General features: G+C 42.8%; 2 protein-coding genes across 2 annotated transcripts; one reads left to right on the forward strand and one right to left on the reverse strand.

Moving 5' to 3' along the window:
• The first annotated feature begins 899 nt into the window (after positions 1–899).
• On the forward strand, positions 900–1,638 carry LOC136546367 (polcalcin Phl p 7-like). Its single transcript, XM_066538344.1, has one exon. It carries the CDS (start codon positions 1,031–1,033, stop codon positions 1,328–1,330), a length of 300 nt encoding a protein of 99 aa, XP_066394441.1. The 5' UTR covers positions 900–1,030; the 3' UTR covers positions 1,331–1,638.
• A 4,135-nt stretch (positions 1,639–5,773) lies between these two features.
• Positions 5,774–7,669, reverse strand: LOC136546368 (uncharacterized). Its single transcript, XM_066538345.1, has 2 exons — positions 6,776–7,669; positions 5,774–6,453 (listed from the first exon to the last, which is right to left on the reverse strand). The coding sequence occupies exons 1-2, from the start codon at positions 7,205–7,207 to the stop codon at positions 6,418–6,420; spliced, it is 468 nt and encodes a 155-aa protein (XP_066394442.1). The 5' UTR covers positions 7,208–7,669; the 3' UTR covers positions 5,774–6,417.
• Positions 7,670–25,305: the final 17,636 nt, after the last annotated feature.

A 25,305-nucleotide genomic window follows, 5' to 3' on the forward strand; every position in this document is an offset into this window, starting at 1 on the left:
TAAAAAAAAATCTAATACATCTGTTCTGAGATTGTAAATCATATAGATATACATTATATCTAATAGTCTATCTAAATATATATGCTACACAGCGGTGGCGTGGGGGCTCAAGCCCCCTACCCATTTCGCAGTAGTGGAACTTCTGTGAAGCCTTCATGAATTTTTAGGCAAAATTCTATAGTGTAGAGGGGCTGAGACTTAAAATCGAACAGCAGTGTTATTCAGTCCTCCTGAAATATTTTCTGGGTCCACCGCTGCTAATCACGAGAATGGAGGGAGCACGCTACTTTCTTCATGCCACCACGAGAAAAACGAAGCGTGTATGGTTGCAGAGTTTAGACGAGAGAGCAATAATGCAGGGCATCATTTCAGCATCCTATTCCATCTCCTTTTAACAAGATAGCACTATACAGTATACAGTATGCCCGATTTTCCTCTCTTTGCAGATTCCCACATTGTGCGGCTGCCCCGTGGTTACCTCTTGCATTCAGCTTACACGATTCTCTTCCACGATCGACACAATCAATCAGCATTCAGCTGGATGATGAATGCAGAAGCTCATATCTTCAGCTTTTAATTTTGTTCTTTTTCGGCCACTTGGGTGCAGATATATTCTTGCTCCATTCAACGAGTAGTGCACGAGGATCTAGACGGCTCGATCTGATCGGCGCGCGATAGATGCCGTTGTGCTCTTGGACCTGGCAGTGGCCTATTTGTCGACAACCAAATCTGCGTAGAGAATAAGCTAAGCTGCAAAAGGTCACAACAAGGCAGGGGTAGATACAATACAAGCCGTGATAAACGACGTTACTCCTGAAAAAGTGACGGCAGCAGGCGTTGTATTGCATGCGACAGCCTTGCCAAATTGGCTTGCTTATATAAGGAACAATAGGTCTCAACAAGTTGCTTCACACACACACACACACATACAGGAAGAAAGGGTATAGGTCATTTGCAGAGGAGCTAGCTTTCTGTGCTGGTAGTGTTGTGAGGTGCTGCTCCTCCTGCTGCTGCTGCGCTCGACCGACCGATGGCGATCAAGAACATGACGGTGGCGGCGACGACGACGCGGTCGCTGGACGCTGACATGACGGTGGACGAGTTCAAGGAGTGGCTGCGGCGGTTCGACACGGACCGGGACGGGCGCATCAGCCGCGACGAGCTGCGGCGCGCCATGCGCGCCATCCGCGCCCGCTTCACGGGGTGGAGGAGCAAGCAGGGCATCAGCTACGCCGACACGGACGGCGATGGCTACATCGACGACAGCGAGGTGGACGGCCTCATCGAGTTCGCGCAGAAGAACCTCGGCCTCAAGATCGTCGCCTACTAATCTCGCATCTCGCAGGGGGCGCGCGCGGCGGGCCGCGGGTGGCGGGCGCTGGCTCACCATGAGCTAGCTATAGCGACAACTCATCATCACTATCCCCAGCTAAAATAAGAAGGGGTTGATCTATCGCTTGTCTTCTGTTAAAAAATGCTTTTCATGTACTTAGTCAATTCGAGTTCGAGATCATGCACTAGCTCTCTGTGTTGTTGTTGTCGTTGTTGTTGTGTGATCTATGTACGGTGTGTATGGTACTCATGGGTGTTGTGGATGTTAATTTGCCCTAGTGAAATTGACGGTATAATGCTTGACCATCCCGCTACAACTATATTGAGGATATCTTCGAGTTACCCGTTTTGCTACTTGGTTAAAGTTGTGTGTGCAAGCTCCGGTCGATGCTCCTTAGACCTCGTTTGTCAGAGCTCAACTTTGCTAGTGAAGTTTTTTTTTCAGCTTCACGAGCAGTTTTCTTGGTGAAGTTAAAGCTATTTTAGAGACATGTTTAGCAAAATAGCTCTCCATGTAGATTTTCTTAAAACATGCTCTCACATAATCCCACACACACAACTCACAAGTGGAAGGTGAAGCTATGAAAAGTTATTTTCAACTTCAACCCACCCCATTCCCATGTCAGACCCTGCCACCGCCAAGTTATTCAGGCTACAATCGCCGTCTCTTACAATATGGTGTTCCACCGCTCGAGCCGCACCTTGCCGGAGATGTACGCAGTAGCCCTGCGTTGACCACTGACCTGAACGCTTGGGATCCACTTCAGTGTCGACCAAGCCCATTTCTCAGTGTAAATCTATCTTTTTACGACAAAAGACCCCCTAGGCAAGGCATCATTGTCATGTTACCTGAACTTATATAAATAAATGAAAACAAGAACAAAACAGGCTACGTAAAAGAGAAAATTATAACTAGATTTGATGAAGCCCTCACTTCCACTGCTTCCATTCCAAATGCAACCATGATAGCAGAAATATGGTCCAACACGAGAGGGATGCGTTCTCAAGAGTTGGACTCCTCACGATTGTCAGTTATAACTAAATTTGATGAAGTCATCACTTCAACTGCTATCATTGCAATTGCAACCATGATAGCAAAAAATCTGGTCCCACACGAGAGCTCCTTTTTTGCCTTCATTTTTCACAAGGCGAGTCCCTTGCAAAGAATCCTTCCACCATCCATCTCTTTTTCTTTGTCTTGTGTGGTGTGTCTCACACCCATTTTCATCATGCGGTCTCCTACCTCTCGCACGATGACTCATTTCCCTCGTTATGGTAGTAGAGTGGCCTAATCTTTCCGTTGAGATGAATATATCGATTGGAGGATGAAGACGACATTAAGGCCCTCTCGCATGATGACTCATTTCCCTCGTCATGAGAGTAGGGTGGCCTAATCTTTCGGTTGAGATGACTTTCTTGATTGGTGGATGAAGATGACGTTAAAGGCCCCAGTACAACTGACTAATGACGCTACGTCCTAGCGACAGATACACCACCTCTAATGGTTGCTCATGATCTTGTGCAGGACAATCAATCGGCCAAGAGCACTCATCCTGCAACTACAAGCAACCAAAGAACCGACAGGAAAAAATAAAACATGCACTTGAATTGCTAGATTAATATAAAGGTTTCCATCTAAAAACACAAGATGGTTGGGTTCCGAAGACAAGTAGACATACAGTCTAACCAACTGCTAAGCAAAATAGCAATGGCTAAATCGAAATAAACAAACCCAATCTATTCCTGGTGGCCAGAGACCTATCAATATATGGGTGGATGACCACACAGAGTGTTGGGGTCATGCCCCAACCTTAGGGTGCGTCTTTAACAGACTCAACTTGATACATAGTCCATCGACATAAAATAGACTGACGTAGCACCGTGGCAGAATAGGTCTAGACATCGAAACGATGCTTGCAATCGAATCTGATTAGATATGAACACAAGTCCGAATCTATTGGAAAGTAGACTTGATTTTTTTTTCATGAAGTACGAAAACTCCCAAACCCAAATATGTGTGAATCCGTGATGACTGTCACAAATTGGTGTTGTCCTATAGTCCTAATCTAGCCTACGCGAATCCATTTCCTTTTAATCTTCTCCATTTGTTTTTGAGCAATACAAAAGTGCTCAGATCTGTATGTTCTAGATAAGGTCGGTACAAGCTTAAGAACGAACTCATATAATAATTGAGTTGTCTCCTTCTATTTCTCCTGTGCCAATTTTGTTTTCAAATTTTTGTAAATTTTATTTGTTTTCTTTGCATTTATACATTTATGTCACTTAGGAAGCATCACCTAAAAAAATCAGAACCAGCATTGTAAGTCTCTTGCTCTCTTCTATGCATATATTTGGAACTATATATCATAATGGTATTTGAATTATTGTATTACTGTAATAATTCATTAAACTTTCCAACTTAATTTTTGAATTTAAGACATATATATTATTATTTAGTACATATATACGGAATTACATTATGAATTTTTATCAAATTTATAAATGATCTTTATCGAATTGTATATGAATTTTTTTTGTACGACTTACCCTGAGATGAAATCATGGATCCACCGCTTCTGGTCCGTGACTCCGTTCTGGACGTGTACTCGAGGTCTCGAGCAAGGTAAGCGGTGGAACGTAGGGGAGGAGTTACGAGGAGGATGGTCGGCTGATCGATGCGGTGCTGTGGACCCATGTTCAGTGGGAGTGGGAAAGATAGATAGATGCTCGCTCAGGCCAGCCTTTAGGTAGGACGCCAGGTGTTGTGTGTGTGTGTGTGTGTTGGGACCGCAAGAAAATTGATTTTCTGTATAAGCTTAAGAACGAACTCACAATTTTTGAATTGTTTCTCGATGATTTTGAATATTAGTTTTCATTCCGTCGAATTTTTTAGAGGATTTATTCACATATATTTGCGTATGCATATTGTTTATATATAAATTTGTATATATAGTTTCTTATATATATAGAAAAAATGGCCTCCAGGCTCCTGGTCAGTCCGAAACGTGGATTTGCTTTGTTAGACTGGACGGCCCATGAAGCAGGAGGTGTTCTGCGGTCTTTCCCCTTGTGCTCCGCGTGACCCACCTAATAAGATGAGAGGGCCTGGGCCTAAAAGGCTTGAGTTGGCGCCTGTCTTTGGGCCTACTAGTTCTCAAATTCGTTGCATACGTACGGAGTAATAACTAGCGCAGTGCGCAGCAGTGGCAGCAGAGCTAGCGAAGGAAGACCTTTCCTCTGTGTCATTCATCATCAGAAAAAGGAAGGGCTAGGGCAGCAGCGCGTCTCTGACTCTGCTTCGTCTGCCCGGCCCGGGCCATGCCCACGCCGCGCCAAGCCACGCGCCAGCTGCGCTGCACGCCTCCCGGCCCCCCCGTCTCGTCTCCTTCAAATCGGATGAGAGACCGCGGCTGCAGGCTGCTGTAGCGCTGTGCCTGCAGCGGCCGCGCTGGGCGCTGGCCCCCCCTCGCCGCGCGCATGCAGCAGATGCAGGCATTTGTTTTTGTCCCGTGGCCACGGCCGGTGGCATGGCATGGCAGCCAGAGATCGAGCGCAGCGGCGCGGGGATGGACCCGGCCCGGGGAGGAGGCAGAGGCAAGATTGACAGCTCGTGTAAATTGTGTTTTTTTTTTCTGGAGAGAGGGAGCAAGTCACCTCCTAAATTTGAGCACTGTGGCGGTGCGGTGATCACCAGGTAGGCGGAGGAGAGAGGGCTACTGATGGACTGGAGGTGCATTACGCGACAGGGCGGGAGATGCGATGGGGCCGGCAGCTGCAGAGGCCAGAGGCAGAGCCCTCCTCTCCTCCGCTCCGCCCGGCCAACCTCTACCTCCCCGGGTCGGCTTCAGCTCCCCCGCCCCGCGCCGGCGCAAGAGGACAAAGAGGTCCGCATGCCGGACGCGGACGGTACGGGCTGATTAGCAGATAAGCGCTCCCTCCCGTGGATGCCGGCATGCCGCTGCGTGCCCGCAGGTCTCATCTCAACACGCTTTCCATTCTTGTTTGAATCTTTGGTGACGACCAGGCCACCACAGCTTTGACCACATGCCCAGCACCAGCTAGTACAGTACTTACAGTAGCTATAATAGTACTAGAGATCAGCACACCTAGGGCGTGTTTGGTGCGGCTCCCGCACAGCTCCGGCTCTAGCTCCGGCAGCAGAGCCGCACCAAACAGTACAGCTCCGGCTCTACCCTTCTGCCATGAAATGAGAGAGTAGAAGCCGTTTTGGCGTACGGCAGGTGAAGCCCGAATTTGAAGCTCCGGCTCTCGCACAAGAGTAGGCCGAGCGGAGCCCAACCAAACACGGCCCTAGTACTTGCATTTTATAACAAATCGATCACAGACGAATGGTCATGTAATAACAATTTTGCACATTTTTTTAATAAAAAAGCACCATTATATTTTTCCTGCACAATTCACGATGTTTATGCTGAAATTTTATTATGAGAGAAAAATCCCGTTGCACCATTAAAAAGTAGCTAAGCTAAGGCAGTAAGGCATTCTCCGTTGATCTCAAAAGCTAGCTACTACTCATGATTACTACACCCAGAGAGCCACCAACATGCAAGCGCTGAACAGCTAAACAACACGTCCATCAGGGACCACACCATGTGAGTACTGCATTTAACCGGCCCTTTCAAAACATCAGAGATAGGCACCGCACTACTACTACAGCTACACTACACGCGACCCACCATGCATTACAATGCAGAGCTAGCATCCATGGATAGATGGATGCATCTACTCGACGAACGAATTACTGCCAAGAAACAAATGATCAAAACTCCCTTATACACCCAGAATAGATAAATATAAAAAAAAGGAAACAAACTGCGGCAAAGAGGTAAATGACGAAATGCACATTGGTGTGAGCCACCAGAGACGTCTTCGTGTTTGGCTTCATCTCCGGTAGGCTAAGCCACGTACTGACATGATGGAGATATAGATCAGCTGGCTAGCTCGATGTATGCCAAATCATCCATCAACAATCAGATGATGAGCAGCCAGCTGAAGAAAGGCACACTTTACCACCCATTGACCTTGCAATATTTCATCCGCTAACAAGTCTGAACTGATCCTGCTTCAGTCTCTCGTGCTTCCCTGCTGGCCTCCAAGATCCTGCGAATGTTGCATATATACATTGCTGTCAACTCTCAACTGCCATTGATTGTGAATTCAAAAATGAAAGAAATGTGCGCAATCTGGCGCTCAGTTAGGATGAAGAAATCTTGGATATTGGATGCAGAAGCAAGTACTCTATGCCCCAGAGTTGCAGGTAGTTTCAACTCTCAACAACGATTCAGAAAACGCCAACGGTGGCAACAGGGGGTAATGGGACAATGCACTATAACCAGATAGAGTGGCACTTGGACTACTCAGTGATGCGAAGAATTGTGAATGAAGATGTATCCATCCGAGATGTTAGCGGTTAGTGACGTACCAGCATATGGACGTCGGTGGACGTGCCGGCGGCAGCGTCGGCGGCGGCCTGCTTCTTGGGCGCCTTCTTGAGCCCGAGCAGCTCCTTCCACCGGATGTTGGGCGCGCGGGGCACGCGGCCGTGGCGCTCGTCGGCGCGCAGCTCGTCGCGCAGCGTCACGGGCCGCCCGCTGTAGGCGCCGGCCTGATGCGGCGCCTCCCTGAACGGCAGGAGGCGGCCCTTGGAGAAGAGCTGGTCGGCGGCCATCATCGGGTGGCTGCCGACGGAGAACTCGAAGTCGGGGTCCCCCGGCGCCGAGCCCGCCCCGCGCGCGGCGGCCGGGGGCGGCGGCTCCACCGCGAAGTCGCTGGAGAAGGACATCCGCGGCGCCATGAAGGACGGCGCGGGCTGGTGCTGGTGATGCTCTGGGTTGTACATGTTAACACATGCCATGCATCGCCACGCACACGCGCTCTAGCTGGTTGTTCCTCTCCTCTCCCTAGCTAGCTAGCTCCAACGACCTCGCTCTGAGCTCTTGTGCCCGTTCGTTATCAAGCTTTGAGATCAAGAGCGGAGCTAGATAGCTAGTCTCTAGCTGGCTTGTGAGTGAGCTGCTAGCGGAGCAAGCTCGATCAGCTCGTGTAGCCACTGGTTAGTGGATGTACTTGTGACTAGTGGGGAGAGTGATGGCTATGAGTAGTGGAGCAAGCTCAGATAGCTCTCGTGGAGTGAAGGGGTTGGTTTGGTCCGGGGACGGGGCACGATATATAGTGGGAGCCTGCCCTGCTAGGAGGCCGACCGGGTAGGAGGCCGGGAAGCAAAGCAGCGAGCGTGGGCGCCGCCGGCGGACGGATGGGCAACCGCGCGCGCGAAACCGCGAATGCATGGGATGATGCAGAACGGGCCGACGGAACGGACGGGCGCCGGGGCCTCGCCGGATGTGGCGGTTTGGATGGACGCGGAATGTGCGCGTGTGAAGGCACGCGAGGAGGGTAGCATCTAGATCTGCCGTGTAGGGTGCTGGCTAGGCATGGCGCTGCGAGATTAATTTTTTTTATGTGTTGTTGGGGGCGCCTTGGATGTTCAGGCAGGGAACTGGATGATGATGATGAGCTAGGGAATAGGGATGCCTTCTTGGCTAGGCATGGCGCTCTTTGGAGGGTTGTCGCCGGTGCCGGCACTACTACACAATTGAACGTCACCGTCGACCTCGTTACTGTCAGATTTTAAGAAACCGATGATCGACACTGATATTCATGTCTTCACTCACTAGTAGAGAAACAATCTTTGATTCCATCTTGAAATTTGGCTTTAGTTCCGGTATTTTTTACGCCCGGGAGTATACAGACCTTTAGTCCCGGTTTGTATCTCCAACTGGGACTAAATGTCCCTGCCCAACGGCTACTGCGGCAGACTTTTGCTGCAGGGGATCTTTAGTCCCGGTTGGAGCTACCAACCGGGACTAAAGGTTCACTTTTACTCCCGGTTTGTACCTCCAACCGGGAGTAAAAGTCTACTTCTGGCTGGAGGCTCCGTCCGGGATTAGAAAGGGACATTTAGTCCCGGTTTCTGTATACAATCGGGACTACAGTCCCCCTATATACCCCTTGTTCCTCCTCGAGCCGGAGCCACTTCGAGCTCAGTGTTCTTGCTTCATCGCCGGCCTCTCTTCTTCCTCATCACCAGTGATCACAAGATTTCTTTCATTCCTCCATCGATTCTTCGGTTCTAAAGGTTACCAACTTTATACTCTCATGTTTCATCAGTAGCTTATTTCATTTTGTGGACTAGATATATGTGGTTTTTTTATGGTAGATTTTTTTATTTGTAAGCCATTTAAGCTCAAAATCACTTTAAAGTTTGCATATTTGGATGAAGAAAAGGTTAAAATAGTTATTCAAAACTAGTATTGAGCTTTCATTTCTAGCATGCATAGCCCACTTCATGCTTTAGAGATATAGAGAATTTTAGACTTTTTTTAATTTTATTTGTTTATAAAATGAGAAATTTATATTATATTAAAAATGAGTATAGAGAGTAGATGGCAACTGCTTCCGGGTCCTCGGCCTCTCATCGGGTTACAAAGCGACTAAGGCCGGACCTCCCTCTCATTGCATGCGGCAAGTGTGAGGAGAAGATTGTGATGGAGTACCGGGTGAGGAAGGAGTGTCCCAACAAGGGCCGTATCTTCTACAAGTGTCCGGATCGCAATATGAGTTATTGTGTCACATTTGATGATTATGGTTAATTTATACTTATTTTCATGATGATTGTGATTAAAGTTCTATTTTTTTTTTAATTTCAGTGGGATGACACTGGATGTTTAGGCTGGTACTAGGAGGAAGAGTATGTTGAACACGTGCAAAACTCTCTTGCACAGGCGGTTACGGCGGCTGATGAGGTAGTGATCCTGCGGAAGAAGCCCATAGATGTTGAACAAACGCATGATCTGTCTGTTTTAGTTGAGATTGTCACGAAATCCTTATGCTGCTGAAGTGCATTTTAGCTTTAGTTTTTTAGTGATAGTTGGGATTGTCTACATTGTAGCGAGACTTTCATAAATTAATACCTTGTGTGGTGGCATGCATGTCGTATAATTAACTAATTATGTTCTAGGTTTTAATATGGTATGTATGTCATGTAATGCAGATGAGACGGTATTGGATGTACAATGCTGATCGCCGCTCCCAAGAGTTCATTGAGGGCGTGTATTCTTTCTTACGTGTGGCCGAGGTAAACAAACACGATGGTTTCATGTGCTGCCCATGTGTCATATGTAAGAATTTGAAGGAATATGCTAGCTCAAGGAGTCTTCATTCACACTTGTTGAAGTTGGGTTTCATGCCAAACTATATTTGTTGGACGAAGCACGGAGAAGCCGGGGTTGTAATGGAAGAAGGTGAAGAAGAACATTGGGACAATGATGACATTATTGCTGAATATGGGGCCTTCAATGATACTGCAATGGGGGAAGCTGAAGAAGAGGTAGGGGCAGAAGATGAGCCCGCTGATGATCTTGGTCAGGCCATTCGTGACGCACAAAGAGAATGCGAAAATAAAAAGGAGAAGATCAAGTTCGAGCGCATGCTAGAGGATCACAAGAAATTGCTATACCCAACTTGTGATGCAGGGCAGAAAAAATTGGGTACCACACTAGAATTGCTGCAATGGAAGATAAAGAATGGTGTATCTGACAAGGGATTTGGAGAGTTACTAAAAATCCAAAAAAAATGCTTTCGAAGGATAACGAATTGCCCGCCACTACGTACGAAGCAAAACAAGTAGTCTGCCCTTTGGGATTAGAAATCCAGAAGATACATGCATGTCCTAATGACTGCATCCTCTACCATGGTGAGGAGTACGAGAAGTTAGATGCATGCCCGGTATGTCATGCATCGCGGTATAAGATCAGGCGAGATGACCCTGGTAATGTTGAGGGCGAACGTCCCATGAAGAAAATCCCTGCCAAGATTATATGGTATGCTCCTATAATACCATGCTTGAAACATCTGTTCAGAAACAAAGACTATGCAAAGTTGTTGCGATGGCACAAAGAAGACCGTAAGATAGACAATATGTTGAGACACCCTGCTGATGGGTCCCAGTGGAGAGCAATCGATAGAGAATTCCTAGAGTTTGTAAATGACGCAAGAAACTTAAGGTTTGCTTTAAGTACGGATGGTATGAATCCTTTCGGGGAGCAGAGCAGTAGTCATAGCACTTGGCCTATTACTCTATGTATCTACAACCTTCCTTCCTGGTTATGTATGAAGCGTAAGTTTATTATGATGCTAGTGCTCATCCAAGGCCCAAGGCAACCTAGCAACGATATCGATGTTTACCTGAGGCCACTAGTTGAAGAACTTCTACTTTTGTGGAACAGACCAGGTGTACGTGTGTGGGATGAGCACAAATAGGAGCACTTTTACCTGCGAGCATTGTTGTTTGTAACAATCAATGATTGACCTGCTCTAAGTAATCTTTCAGGACAATCAAACAAGGGATATAATGCATGCACGCACTGTTTCGATGACATTAAAGGTATATTCTTGAAAAAATATCAAAAGGTCATGCACCTTGACCATCGTCGATTTCTTCCTGTGAATCACCCCCTAAGAAAGAAAGACAAGCATTTTAAAGGTAAGACAGACCACCAGACCAAGCCGGGCAACCGAACTGGTGAGGATGTACTCAATATGGTCAAGGATGTGAAAGTAGTATTTAGAAAGGCACATGGCAGCAAACCTATTCCGAATGACGCCGATGGTCATGCACCCATGTGGAAGAAGTCCATATTTTGGGAGCTACCCTATTGGCAAGTCCTAGAGGTCCGTAGCGTGATCGACGTGATGCACCTAATGAAGAATCTTTGTGTGAACCAGCTAGGCTTCATGGGTGTGTATGGGAAGCCTAAGGACACACTTGAAGCACGACAGGACCTGCGGTGTTTGAAAGAACGAGACAACCTATATCCAAAGAAGACAGATGATGGATGCCATTACTTAAGTCTTGCCAGCTACACTCTTAGCAAAGAAGAGAAGGAAAGCATGTTTGAATGCCGAGCAAGCATCAAGGTACCATCTAGATTCTCCTTGAATATAAAGGGTATAATAAATATGCTAGAGAAGAAATTCCTAAACTTAAAGTCCTATGACTGCCACATGCTCATGACGCAATTGCTTCCAGTTGCATTAAGAGGAATTCTACCTCCAAATGTATGTCCAGCCACCGTGAAGCTATGTGCATTCCTCAATGCAATTTCTCATAAAGCAATCGATCCAATGGATCTAGCTAAACTACAGAATGATGTGGTTCAATGTCTTGTCAGCTTTGAGTTGGTGTTCCCTCCTTCCTTCTTTAATATCATGACACACCTTCTAGTTCACCTGGTCAAGGAGATTAGCATTCTCGATCCTGTGTTCCTGCACAACATGTTCCCCTTTGAGAGGTTCATGAGAGTCCTAAAGAAATATGTTCACAACCATGCTCGGCTAGAAGGAAGCATCGCCAAGGGCTATGGAACAGAGGAGGTCATTGAGTTTTGTGTTGACTTTATTCCCGACCTTGATCCGATTGGTATTCCTAAATCGCGACACGAGGGGAGACTAAGTGGAAAGGGGACACTAGGGAAGAAAACATATATTGGTATGCAGGACAATTATTTTAATAAAGCACACTACGTAGTTCTACAAAACTCCTCGGTGGATCCGTATATCGAGACACATAAAGAATTGCTCCGATCCGAGTTTTCAGGGAAGTCTGAAGCTTGGATTACGCGTCAGCACATAGAAACTTTCAGCGACTGGTTGCAAAAAGAATGTAAGGGTGATGAGAGTATTGATGAGCAACTATATTTGTTGGCTAGGCAGCCATCGTGGCATATCCTCACATACAAAGGGTACGAGATAAATGGGAATGCATTTTACACAGTAGCCCAAGATAAAAGGAGCACCAACCAAAACAATGGTGTCTGCATAGATGCCACTGACCCTAATGAAAATAAGCAAACATATTATGGCTGCATAGAGGAGATATGTGAACTAAACTATGCACCTACTTTTAAGGTACCTTTGTTCAAGTGCCAATGGGTAAAGGCGATTGGAGGCAGGGTAGCAGTCGACAACCAGTATGGAATAGCAACCTTGGACCTCAATAATATTGGGTACAAAGATGAACTATTCGTCCTTGCCAAGGATGTGAATCAGGTGTTCTATGTCAAGGACATGGCTACAAAACCGAAGAGAGGGAAAAACAACAATGACCCAATCAATGAGCCAAAGCACCACATAGTTCTTTCAGGGAGAAGAAACATCGTCGAAATTTAAGACAAGTCAGACATATCAGAAGACTATGAAAAGGATGACCGAATTTCACCCTTCATAGTGACTAAAGACCCAAGCATCCAGTTAAATGATGAGGACACTCTATGGTTACGGCGCGATCATAACCAAGGGATATATGTTAAGAAAAAGTTCACTACTGTGCCCGCTTGATATATATAGTGATGTATTAGACCTATTATATAATAATTGTGACTTCAGATTTTATTATCGTGTTTTCATATTTTCTACGGTTCAAATGAATTTTCTGCTAGACGGTGGATTTCCCATGGAGAATGTGTGATGAAAAACCAAATGATGAACATTAATAAGATGTGAAAACTAATTTCCTGTCGAAAAACAATAGTTTTAATGATTTTAATTAAGTAGTATATTTTTGCATGGTGTAAATTATAATTATTATTTACACTATGTCAAATATTTATACAGTAAAACAAAAGAGTTTAGTTTACAAATTTTTGTTGCGTATAATAATGCAAAACCAAGTCAAAGAATTTTTTTATAATTTTTTGGATAATATTTTATTTATTAGGCGATTAATAACTCTCTGCATATTTATATAAAAGAAATATATAAAAAAGAAAAAAACTTACTTTACTCCCGGGTGGATCAACCACCCGGGACTAAAGGTTGTGCTTTAGTCCCGGGTGTATATACTAGCCGGGATAGATCCCCCTTTACTCTCGGGTGGATCAACCACCCGAGACTAAAGGTAGAGCTGCAATTTTCGTAGCCCACCCAAATGCCCTTTACTCTCGGGTTGTGGGTACACCCGGGACTAAAGCTCAGACCTTTAGTCCCGGTTGTAATAATAGCCCGGGACTAAAGATTCTTTAGTACCGGTTGGTAGCTCCAACCAGAACTAAAGGTATCCCTTTATAACCCATGCCCTAGTTCTCTTCCTCCCTGTCACTGCCACGCCGTCGCCTTATCTTCTCCTCTAGATCGATCCAGCAGTGCCGCCGCTCCCAGGCGACCATCCTACCCTCGCCTTGTCAGCACGCCTCTTCTCCGACCAGACAGCGCGCTTCTTCTCCGGCCAGCCAGCGCGCCTCATTCGTCCTTGCTGGAGCGCACGCCATCCTTGTCCCTGGCCCCAACCTTGCTCGTGCTCACTGGAGCGCACCGAGCCTTCACCGCGCTGCCTCACCGGAGCTCGTCCGAGCCTTCCCCACGCGCGCTGCCTCACCGGAGGCGGCCGAGTCTTCCCCGCGCTGCCACACCGGAGCTCACCGAGCCTTCTCCGAGCGCGCTGCCTCACTGGCCTAGCCTTGTAATTATTTTCGATCTCTTGTATGTGCCTGTCTTGTATGTGTCTGTCTGTTGCGTGTTTGAGCCTTCTCCGAGCGCGCTGCCGATTGACTCATGATGCCTGTCTTGTATGCGCTGCCGAGCCTCACTGGCCGAGCATTGGATGTTTGAGCTGCCGATCGACTCACGCGAGCCTCCACGCGACGTGCGGGACGACAGAGAACTCGTGCTGCCGATCGACTCCACACGGCTGCGGTGCCCAGCGGTGTGGCTCATTTCCATCGGTAGCGCCAGGCAGGCGTCAGTCATCGTCGTTCAGCTCTACCAGTCATGGTTTTGCGGTTGCGTTGCTGTCTTTGCACTTCATTCGTAGAATCGGAGCCCAAACAATCGGCCTGACAGTTTTTGTTTCGTTGCTGCGGTCCAGGGTGTAATGCAACACAATGACAACTGACAATGTGTTGCTAGGTCAAAATATGGTCATTTTGACTCCGCGACTAAACATTTTATTGTAACTTTTTATGAAATGAAAAACTTAGAAAATAGTTAGAAAATTATAGAAAATCCGTAGTAGTTGAACTTGTGGACCGTGATCAGCTCGGCGAGCATGTTCTCTGCCGAGCGGTAACGGACGTTAAGGAGGAGCTTTGACTCTACCAGGGAGAGCGGCAATGGTCGTGGAAGACCGTGTTCTCTTTCTCGTAGAATCAGAGCTCTTCCTTGGCCACGTATGGTGCCGTCCGGTGGAGATATGCTCGCCGAGATGATCACGTAAGCAAGGTCAACTAGTACGGATGGTTATTTATTGAAACAAGTTTTTGAGCTATAATTTGATGGATATTTGATAACTTTAGACCTACAAATGTCACAAATGTTACTATCCTTGGCAACCTGAATGCTCGCGAGCTCGCCGATATCGAGCAGGTCACTTAGAATTATTTTTTTTCATGAAATGAAATACTTAGAAATCATGCCTTTTATTTTTTTGAATTAATTTTTCCATGAAATGAAAAACTTAGAAAATAGTTAGAAAATTGTAGAAAATTCGTATTAGTTGAATTTGCGGATCGTGTTCATCTCGACGAGCATGTTCTCTGCCGAGCGGTAACGGACGTCAAGGAGGAGCTTTGATTCTACGAGAGATAGCAGCAACGGTCGTGGAAGACCGTGTTCCCTTCCTCGTAGAATTGGAGCTCTTCCTTGGCCAAGTACGGTGCCGTCCGGTGGAGAAATGCTCGCCGAGATGATCACGTCAGCAAAGTCAACTAGTACGGATGGTTATTTATTAAAACATATTTTTGAGCTATAATTTGATGGATATTTGATAACTTTTGACCTACAAATGTCATCTGCAAATGTTACTATCCTCGACAACCTAAACGCCCGCGAGCTCGCCGATATCGAGCAGGTCACTTAGAATTATTTTTTCATGAAATGAAATACTTAGAAATTATGCCTTTTATTTTTTAGAATTAATTTTTCCATGAAATGAAAAACTTAGAAAATAGTTAGAAAATTGTAGAAAATCTGTACTAGTTGAAATTTGCGGACCGTGTTCATCTCGGCGAGCATGTTCTCTGCCGAGCGGTAACGGACGTCAAGGAGGAGCTTTGATTCTATGAGGGAGAGCGGCAACGGTCGTGGAAGACCGTGTTCCCTTCCTCGCAGAATCAGAGCTCTTCCTTGGTCAAGTACGGTGCCGTCCGGTGGAGAAATGCTCACCGAGATGATCACATAAGCAAGGTCAACTAGTACGGATGGTTATTTATTGAGACATATTTTATTTTTTATAGATATATCTAGTGGAGTAAAAGCTAGATGGCTGCCCTGAGAGACAACATGGATAAAGAAATGATGAATATTATCAACACCGGCACTCAATTTGCCGATGGTGACTAGCAGGATATAGATGACGGGAGTCAATACCTAGCTCTTGAAGAAAACCAAGAAAATATTGTGCAAGAAAATACTGGCGAGGTATATATATATTTGAATATTGTATATATATATTTGAATATCTATCATCTATTATGTGCAAGCGGATGATTATGATGATATCAATGATGATGAATTGAAGGAGCTAGTTCAAAAGTGGGCTATGAAGAAGATGGCCACACAATTCTAGACTTAGAAGAAATCCCTATACACAAAATACGTCAAGAAGAACCTAACGCCCAATTTCAATACTAGGTGTCGGCTCGCGAAGTTGAGGCCCTACTAGAATAATTTTATACAGTACAAGACATCGGAAGAGGGTGAGGAATGGGTCAGAAGGAACCAAGAGAATGCCCGATAGAAGGTATACCACCATGGCATGGGATCTAGTGGCTACGCGACTGCCATTCCCAAGTGGGAAAAATGGAAGCGGACATTCTTGCCAAGGGTATCACACCAGAATCACTCAATTGGCCCAAACGCGCGAAGAATTGTTTTTTCGCTCATGGGGGAAGACTGGACCTAGAGACCGGGAAGCTGGTTCATGGCTCAAAACTTGAAAGAGCAACACAAAGATTATCTTATGCTCTACAAGCTAAAGCTATTGGTGCGTTCAGACCCAATAGAGAGAAGGATGAACTGATGTATGCCATCGGGACTGCTGAACACAGTGGCTAAACAAGAGGTTTAGGATGGAACATTTCTTGGGAGTATGATTTCCCTAACGACAGAGATACCTACAGAAGCCGACAGAGAAGGAAGGATGAGGAAGCAGTGTGGATCAGCAGGTTGGAGGAATATGTTCGTGAGTCACGGGAGGCGTTGCTTCAAGCACAAGAGCGTGAAAAAAACATGCAAGCTAGAATGCAAGACAAAATCATAAAACATGTGCAAATAGCAATGAGTGCCCAAAGGTAGGCATCAGATGCAGGAATCAACATTAATATTAGCCCCCCTGGTTAGTTGAAAACCAGCTATGCTTCCACGGAGTTGCCAAATCAAGATGACGCAATGCTACGTTTCCCTGTGGATGACATCACTGCACCGTTTACATCATGTGAGCTACATATTCCAAAAGAGAATGCCACAATCATGGTGGCTCTTGGTGTTTTTTCTCCTCTAGATCCTACCAAGACACCAAGAATCCATAGGGCAATAATACCACTTGGATATGTTAGCGTCTCAGTAGATAGAGTTAACAAAGGTTTTAGTGATCTGGCTCTTGACATTCTAGGAGGTGATGGAGAGAAGACTCTAGGAGAAGCAGAGAAGACATTCATACTATGGCGCAAGCGCTACATCATTATTCCCGGGGTCTCTAGTCCACCGCCGCTTCCTCAATTGCCAAACAATAGGTGCGGACATAAGTGAACAAAAAAATTTCACTAATTTTCTATTGACATGCATGATTAAAAATAATAATTTCTTATACCTAATTATTCTTTTTTGTACTCACACTGTAGGGTCTCTGCCAACCTAAGTCCAATTATCCAATCTCCAGATCATCATAGTGCTCCGAGAAATTAGGTGGCAACGCCGCCACCGCCGCCACCTCCAAGGAGGTCTCCAACGCCTCCAAAGAGATCTCCAACGGCTTCCTCCCCTCCCTTGATGACTAAGAAGAAGCCAGCTCCTAAGAGGTCCGTCCCACAAACAAAGCCGTTGGCCCACCAGCCGGCAAAGAAGAAAGCCACATCTAATCCAATTATTCCCCAAAAACTGTCTTACGAGAAAAGTGAAAAGGAATTAAATGCTGTAGTATAAAAAGATATGGACAGTTTCTTCGAAAAAGTGAAAAAGCAACGAAAAGCGAGGGAGAACCCAGAGAAACCGTACTTCTACCTACCTCCAGATCTTCTAAGAAAGAAGGTGGACTAGAAAAAGCGAGAATCTCAAAAGACCCTGCCGAAATCGGACTACGACCGCTCTCTCACCAAGTCATTTGAGGCGACGTAGAAAAAGACTAGACCAGGGAAAGGTGTTGCACAACTCAGACAACAATCGCAATAATCAGTCCCCTCTCTTGTCGTTCATAATGAATATGGTTCGAACTTAGACTTAGACATCGATTTTGAGGAGCTGGCTCGGTTTTACGAGGAAACTGGTTTGGACCTTGCCCAAGTGCTCGCTGAAGGACATCTGCTCCGAAAGTAGATCCTTGGAAGAAATTTGAACATGGAAAGAGTCTATGCAACCCTGAGGCCTTAGGTGATCTGGGTACGCAAATGTACTTGCTAAACAAGTGGTACATGGCGGCGTGTGAATGGGAAGAGACCTTTGTTCCTATCAGAGTTAGAAACCAACATTACTTCCGTGGCGATGACGTTATATATGTCGAGTTTGTAGAATTACACCAACTATCACCTGGACTCTCTCGACAAAAGTCTCATTAGCTACTATTGTCTATAAGTGTGATTATTTTCTACTATTAAAGTGTATATATATAAAGCTACATGTATATATATAAATTATATATCCTCACACTATATTTTTATATATGCAGATATGAGATGATAGAACTCAGAAAGAGAAAGGATAATGATGTTGGTTTCATTGATCCAAATATCGTATTCAAACACCCTAACCCCCTGCCTCAATGGAAAGCTGAACTCGAGAAAAATCTCATGAGGTTCTTAGTGAACCAACAAAACAAGAACATACTCTTCCCCTACAACTTCAAGTGAGTGTTAAATAATTAATGTCGATCATATGGATATTTGTTCAATTATTTGCTTACTAGCTAAGCTATCTCTCATATATATATATATATATGTTGGCTCTAGTTAATGTCGATCATATTTGTGTATAAAAACATGTGCATCAATCACTGGATATTGATAGTCATCGATATGGCCAATAGTCGCTTGAGCATTTTAGACTCGTTAAGAAAAGAGCAAACAGAGTACCAAGACATGATAGATATTATCCAAGGGTAATTTGATCTCTCTAGCAACTATATATACCCCGATCTCTTAACTGCAACAATTATTAAAGGCCAACTTAATTTTTTATTTTATTGGGCGTAGTGTTTAGAAAAGTTTTATTGAGGAACACCACATGAAACATTGCAAAGCGCCACTAGATGTAATCACACACAAAGTAAGTACTAGCTACATTTATATATATATAATTCAATTAACACCATGCATGCTTTTAATTCACCGGATCTTTTTTCTCGTAAAAGTGGGTTCTGAGGCAAGAATAGGGGAACAACTACTATGGATACTATGTTTACGAGTTCATCATGGCGTACGCAAAAAGAACTCCTGAAGAGATTCTCAAAGTACGTTATATAAATATATTTATATATTCACAATTTCTTTTGTTGCTCATATATATAAGTAATCATGTGACCAACACACACACACACACACATATATATATATATATTAATACTTTTCCTTTAACTTTTATTGAAGACTCTATGGTTCAAGGAAAAAGTCATACGACATGACCAACTGAAAGCAATTCAAGAGACCATAGCAGAATTTCTTAATGACCAGGTCCTCAACCCCGTCGACGAGTTCTACATTGACGTCAACGAAACATGAAAGCCAAACCAGATGGAGTGAATTTGTTATCCCAAGGATATGATAAAATATATAATGCAAGCTTTATTTGTAATATATATATATATATATATATATAAATATTATATATATACATAAAATAACGTACAATATATCTATATGCATGTAATATATACGTTAGTTTCATACTTTAGTTTGTACAAAATGTTCGAACATTATAAACGTGTAGAATACGTATATTACTAGCAGCGTAGAATGCGTATTCGAAAACATATTCAAAAATCAAAACGAATCATCAATTGAAAATAGAAACAAAAAGAAAAAAAGGAAACCTTTAGTCCCGATTGGTAATACCAACCGGGACTAAAGCGCCGCTCCACGTGGCCAGGCCGAGAGGCCTCTTTAGTTCCGGTTGGTCTTACCAACCGGGGGGCGAGAAGCCGGGACTAAAGGATGGGCCCTTTAGTCCAGGATTCGTGCTCCCGGTTGGAAAACCGGGACTGAAGGGATTTCCCAACCGAGAGTAAAGCCTGTTTCTGTACTAGTGACAGTCGCTGTCGGTTCATATCACAGTCAGTTTTAGCCAAGAACCGACAGTGATATGCTGCAAAAAAACTTCATAAGTTTCTCATATGATGTCCGATGAAGACAAACTTTATATCAAAGTTGTAGTACTCAACGAGATCCACAACTTTGTAGTTTAATTTTTTTTTCATTTGAGACCATTTAGATGTCCAAATATTTTCATTTGAAATCATCTATCTAATGAATATTATGTTTGATTTCTAAAATTAAAATTTTGAATTTTTCAAATGACCTCGGATAAAGAAACGCTCAAAACAAAAGTTATAGATATCAAAAAGTTATGCAACTATGTAGTTGATAACTTTTTTATTTAAAATCATTTACTACTTTAAAATATTATTTAAAATTAAAATTAAAAATTATTAAAGAACTCTGATTTCTCTTTTTAATCTCAGATAAAACTGGTAACTAGTCTTTCTCTATCATACTAACTTTAAATTTTATGATTTTTTCCTAAAAAATTCTAAAATCATGCTCTATCAATTTATTTTATTCTTACAGCTATTATTTTATCTATCTTTCCATGTGACTGTGTTTTATCTATTTGAATTTTGAATTTCAAAAAATAGCAACTTCAAATGTTATTTTTGAACACTAAATGATTTCAGCTGAAAAAGTCATAAACATAGAAGTTGTAGAACTTATCAAGATTTATAACTTTTATTTTGGTCATTTCTTTTTCCGATAAAGTGATAGTGACATTGTTCATAAATTTTACATATCTCTCTTATACTATAAGAGGGATATGTAATATTTATGAACAATGTTACTACCACTATGTCGGATGAATAAATGATCAAATGATTAAAATAAAAGTTGTACATCTTGGAAAGTTATGAAACTCTATAGTCGACAACTTTTTGATTTGAAATCATCTTGGTAAGGAAAATTACGTTTGAATTTCTAACATTTAAAAATTTAAATTTTTATAAACGACTTCGGATGGAGAAACTACCAAAATAAAAGTTGTAGATCCCAAAATGTTATAAAACTTTATAGTTGACAACTTTTTGATTTGAAATCACCTTGTCAAGAAAAACTACGTTTGAATTTCTAAAAAATTAAAATTTGAATTTTTTAAACAATCTCGGATGGACAAACAGCAAAAACAAAAATTATAGATTTCAAAAGGTTATGAAACTTTGTAGTTGATAACTTTTTGATTTGAAATCATCTTGTCATGAAAAACTACGTTTGAATTTCTTAAACTTGAAATTTAAATTATGTAAATGACCTCGGATGGAGAAACTACCAAAATGAAAGTTGTAGATCTTGAAAAGTTATAAAACTTTGTAGTTGACAACTTTTTCATTTAAATTCGTTTAGGGTCCTAAATACTCATTTTAAAATCAGATGAGCATAAAATGGCTAGGACGAAATTCTCATTCGGACACAATCAACTTGTAGGTAGAGTGGTTAGGGGCTGAAGACATGAAGCAATAGGTCAAGGGTTCGAGCACCGATGACCGTGAAGCGTGTGTTTTTTTTGCATGGAAAACTTGTGACTTGTGACTTGTGACTTGCGATGCGCGACCATGTGGTTGTCCGGTGGGGCCTCTCCTGAAATTAAAAAATGCCTTATTTTTTTGGCCTATTTTTTAGATTTCCTAAAAACCACATTAGTGTTGGTTCATAAGAACCGACAGTGATGTCAACCTCACATCACTGCCGGTATGCAGTGATGTCAACCCCACATCACTGCCAGTATGCCACTGCCGGTTCCAAATCCGATAGTAAAGGAGGATTTTGAATCGACAGTGATGTCGAAAACTGGTGTAGTGCGGATAACAAAATGGGAGTATTTTATGAATCATGGCACATTGTCGCTCGACGCTTCGGTGGCATTATGACTTGCGTTGCCCCGGCATTGGCAGCAGGAAGGTGTTTCTTTTTTTCCCCAAAAAAACAGTAGACATATACACGCTCTAACCTCTAAGAGTTAATACATGCGTGCAAACCTTGCTCATAAGGAACTACGAGTGATAGGGGAAGGAGTGACCTTAGGTTGTTCCTTGTTATCAATGGACATGTCAACATCACTAAGGGCTTGTTTAGATACACTCATATTCAGCTTGGAATGGGATGTAACTTAATTTAATTTTACTTCGATTCACTCCAACATACATAGATTGAGGCGGATACAAGGGCATCCAAATAAGACATGAAAGAGTATAATTGACCATAATTGTAAGCATACATACATAGTCGGACACTCGAACTAGATAAACAGGCTTAGAGACTAACAAACTAAGCTATGTTTAGCAAAAAGATGTTAGCTGGTGTGGTAAAAGTTCATCTAGCTAGTCCCCTAAGTGGTTTTTGCTAGTTAATGATATTTCTATTATTAATGGCCTAATGAGTTTCATTGCGCACAAGTAGGTATTAAAGCAAAAGGATGAGATGCTTCTGCTTAGCAACCTTTTTCCACTACTACAAAATCATCAGTAAAGTGAGCACCATTAAGTGTCAACTCCTATCACTGTTGGTTTTGCCAACCAACGGTGTTGCTCATTTCATAAAACAAACAAAGACAAAAAGTAGCAGCTCATAGCCCCCCTCTCCACCCATAGCTCCACGTGTGCCTATCTTCCATGTGCTCCTAAGCGGATCGAGGAGGGAGATAGAGGAGACTTTTCCCTGTGTGCCATTATAAAAGATCGTAATCCCCTGTGTGCCTTTGAAAAAATTCAGTGGTCTTCAGCGCCACTACTCCAACTTTTTCGTGTCCTCCATGCCACTTCCGTCAGTTTGGACTCTAACGCCGTCAAACTGCAGGTGTGAAAAGACGAAAATGCCCTTAAGTTCAAATATGTTATTAATTTTTTTGAGCATCTTAATGACTTCAAATGAAAAAACTCAAAACTAGAAAGTTATAGATCTCGTCGAGATCTATAATTTTCATATAAAAATTATTTTCATTTAATTCCGCAAAAAATATGATTTGATATGATTAATATATCTTAAAAAAATCATATTTTTGCGGAATTAAATGAAAAAAAAATTATATGAAAATTATAGATCTCGACAAGATCTACAACTTTCTAGTTTTAAATTTTTTCATTTGAAGTCGTTAAGATGCTCAAAAAAATTAATAACATATTTGAACTTAAGGGCATTTTTGTCTTTTCACACCTACAGTTTGACGGTGTTAGAGCCCAAACTGACAGAAGTGGCATGGAGGACACAAAAAAGTTGGAGTAGTGGCGCTGAAGACCGCTGAATTTTTTTAGGGGCACACAGGGGATTACGATCTTTTATAATGGCACACAGGGAAAAGTCTCGAGATAGAGAGATAGTGAGCCTAGGTAGGGAGAGAAGAGAACTTGCGCATGGACATGAGCACCAATGGACTTAACTAGATTAAATGAAGTTGTGGAGACTCAATAGCAATGAAATGAAATTTTAGGTCTATCACTGGCGGTTGTTAACCATAACCGTTAGTGATAATATCAATGTTGATTTTGAAGCAACCAACAATGATAATGCCGACAAACATATAATTGTGACAAACATATCGATGTTGGATTTGAAGTTACTGGTAGTGATAATGCTGACAGTAATGACCACTTTTGTAGTTGTAACCTCCCTTGCAAAAAGAAAGAAATTGGAGAGCGTCACATGAAGGTCTCGAAGAACATATTATTTAAATGCATTCGCCCTTTGAAATAGAGTTTAGGATGTTGTACTATAAATGGTGACACATTTTCATGTGCTCATAGCCCCCCTCTCCAAGCATAGCCCCGCGTGTGCCTACGCCACTATGTTTGTCTTCCATGTGCTGCCAAGTCAGGGAGGGAGAGAGAGAGAGAGATAGCGAGGCTGGTAGGAAGAGAGAAGAGAACTTGTGCATGGACATGAGCACCTACGGACTTAACTTGATTAAATGAAGTTGTGGACGCGAGTACCTACATATTCAACTGTAATGAAATGAAATTTTAGGTCCAAATATATATATCACTCACAGTTGTTAACCATAACCCACAATGATAGTATCACTGTCAATTCTAAAGCAACAAATCTTGATAATGAGTTATCACTACCGATTTCAAAACACCGATTGTGATAACATGTCACTATATATTGGTTTCAATAACTGACAGTGGCAATGCTAACAGTAATAACCAATCTTGTAGTTGTGACCTCCCACTACAAGAATTCATGTGGTACATGATGATCAACTTTCGTCATGACACTCGAAAACACGTCATGCTTAACTTACGATGACGATCGGAAAAAAACGTCATGTATCCCACGTCATACATTTGCAGGACTGAATTGAGCCATCACAGATTGGCATTTGTGTTCATCATGGGTTAGATTTCTGTCTCCTATAACCAGCCCAAATCCAAACCATAGTGATGAAAAAGAACATCACAAATTAGCACCAAATCATCACTGTAATAACATGCATTATAGATCATAAGATACACCAATCATATAAATAAACATTGACCATTCATGTATTAGCAAGCTCACTCATGTCACATTTTATCAACCTAAGAATTGGCCTAGCTCACAGCCATATAGTTTGACTATCACAACAACTAAGTTTGAACTTAAAGATTTCATCTCTAGGGAATCCAAAATAACTAAACATACACGCACTTCAATTGGCTTGTTGTCCATAAGATGTGCTACCTAAAAATTAAAATGAATATAAGGTTAGTCAGTTTTCAGCAAAGATTCCAAAAAAATGACATCATATTAGGAAGTTTTGAAACTAGTTAACTAGTTCAATGCATATATTTTGAGATCACAATAAGTAGAGCTGAAAGGTAAATGATGGAATTTTCTATACCTTCAGATAAGATACACTTGGCATGGCAACCAATCTTCATATTTGCATTAAGGTGTGTTCATCATATTTAACTCCTAATGTGCTTGATCTTTTTGTTGCTGTCAACCTGCAAGCATAACTGAACCAGGGCAAGAAGACTAAATCAAACTACAACTTTAGTACAGAACTAAAGCAACCAGATAGACTACCACATACCTGAAAATACAGTCAGACAGCTAACAAACTGAACTAAAAACTAATGACACTTGGCCCTTACAGAAAACAAAAAATGATGTTTCAGAGAGAAGTACAGGAAGCAGCGTTTCAGAAACATGTTAATCAACCTCGTTCCTATTGTCTGCACAAGGAAAATCCTAGGCTAAGAATCAAATAAGCACATGCACAACCAATTAAATGGGGGTGACACTCCTCTTTCTTACTAATGATTTAATTTTGCAGACTTCACAGGGATCAAGTCTCCTGGCATTATTGCTTAATGAATACAAATTAAAATGAATCATTGCTACAAGTTAATCACCCTAATGCAGTTGCAATTGTATTTTTCCATGAGGCCAAACAAAACTCACCTAGTACGCTGAAAAGTAGCAGCAGAGTTCCAAATATTCCACCCAA

This window comes from Miscanthus floridulus, chromosome 3 (genome assembly GCF_019320115.1).
Source record: "Miscanthus floridulus cultivar M001 chromosome 3, ASM1932011v1, whole genome shotgun sequence".
Classification (NCBI taxonomy): Eukaryota; Viridiplantae; Streptophyta; class Magnoliopsida; order Poales; family Poaceae; genus Miscanthus; species Miscanthus floridulus.

What these genes read in the sequence shown, in the direction of transcription:
- LOC136546367 (XM_066538344.1), top strand. Translation starts at nt 1,031, where the DNA reads ATGGCGATCAAGAACATGACGGTGGCGGCGACGACGACGCGGTCGCTG.
- LOC136546368 (XM_066538345.1), bottom strand. Translation starts at nt 7,207, where the DNA reads ATGGCATGTGTTAACATGTACAACCCAGAGCATCACCAGCACCAGCCC. An exon ending in CCACCGACGTCCATATGCTG is followed by an intron (nt 6,454 to 6,775) that starts GTACGTCACTAA and finishes CAACATTCGCAG; the next exon opens with GATCTTGGAGGCCAGCAGGG.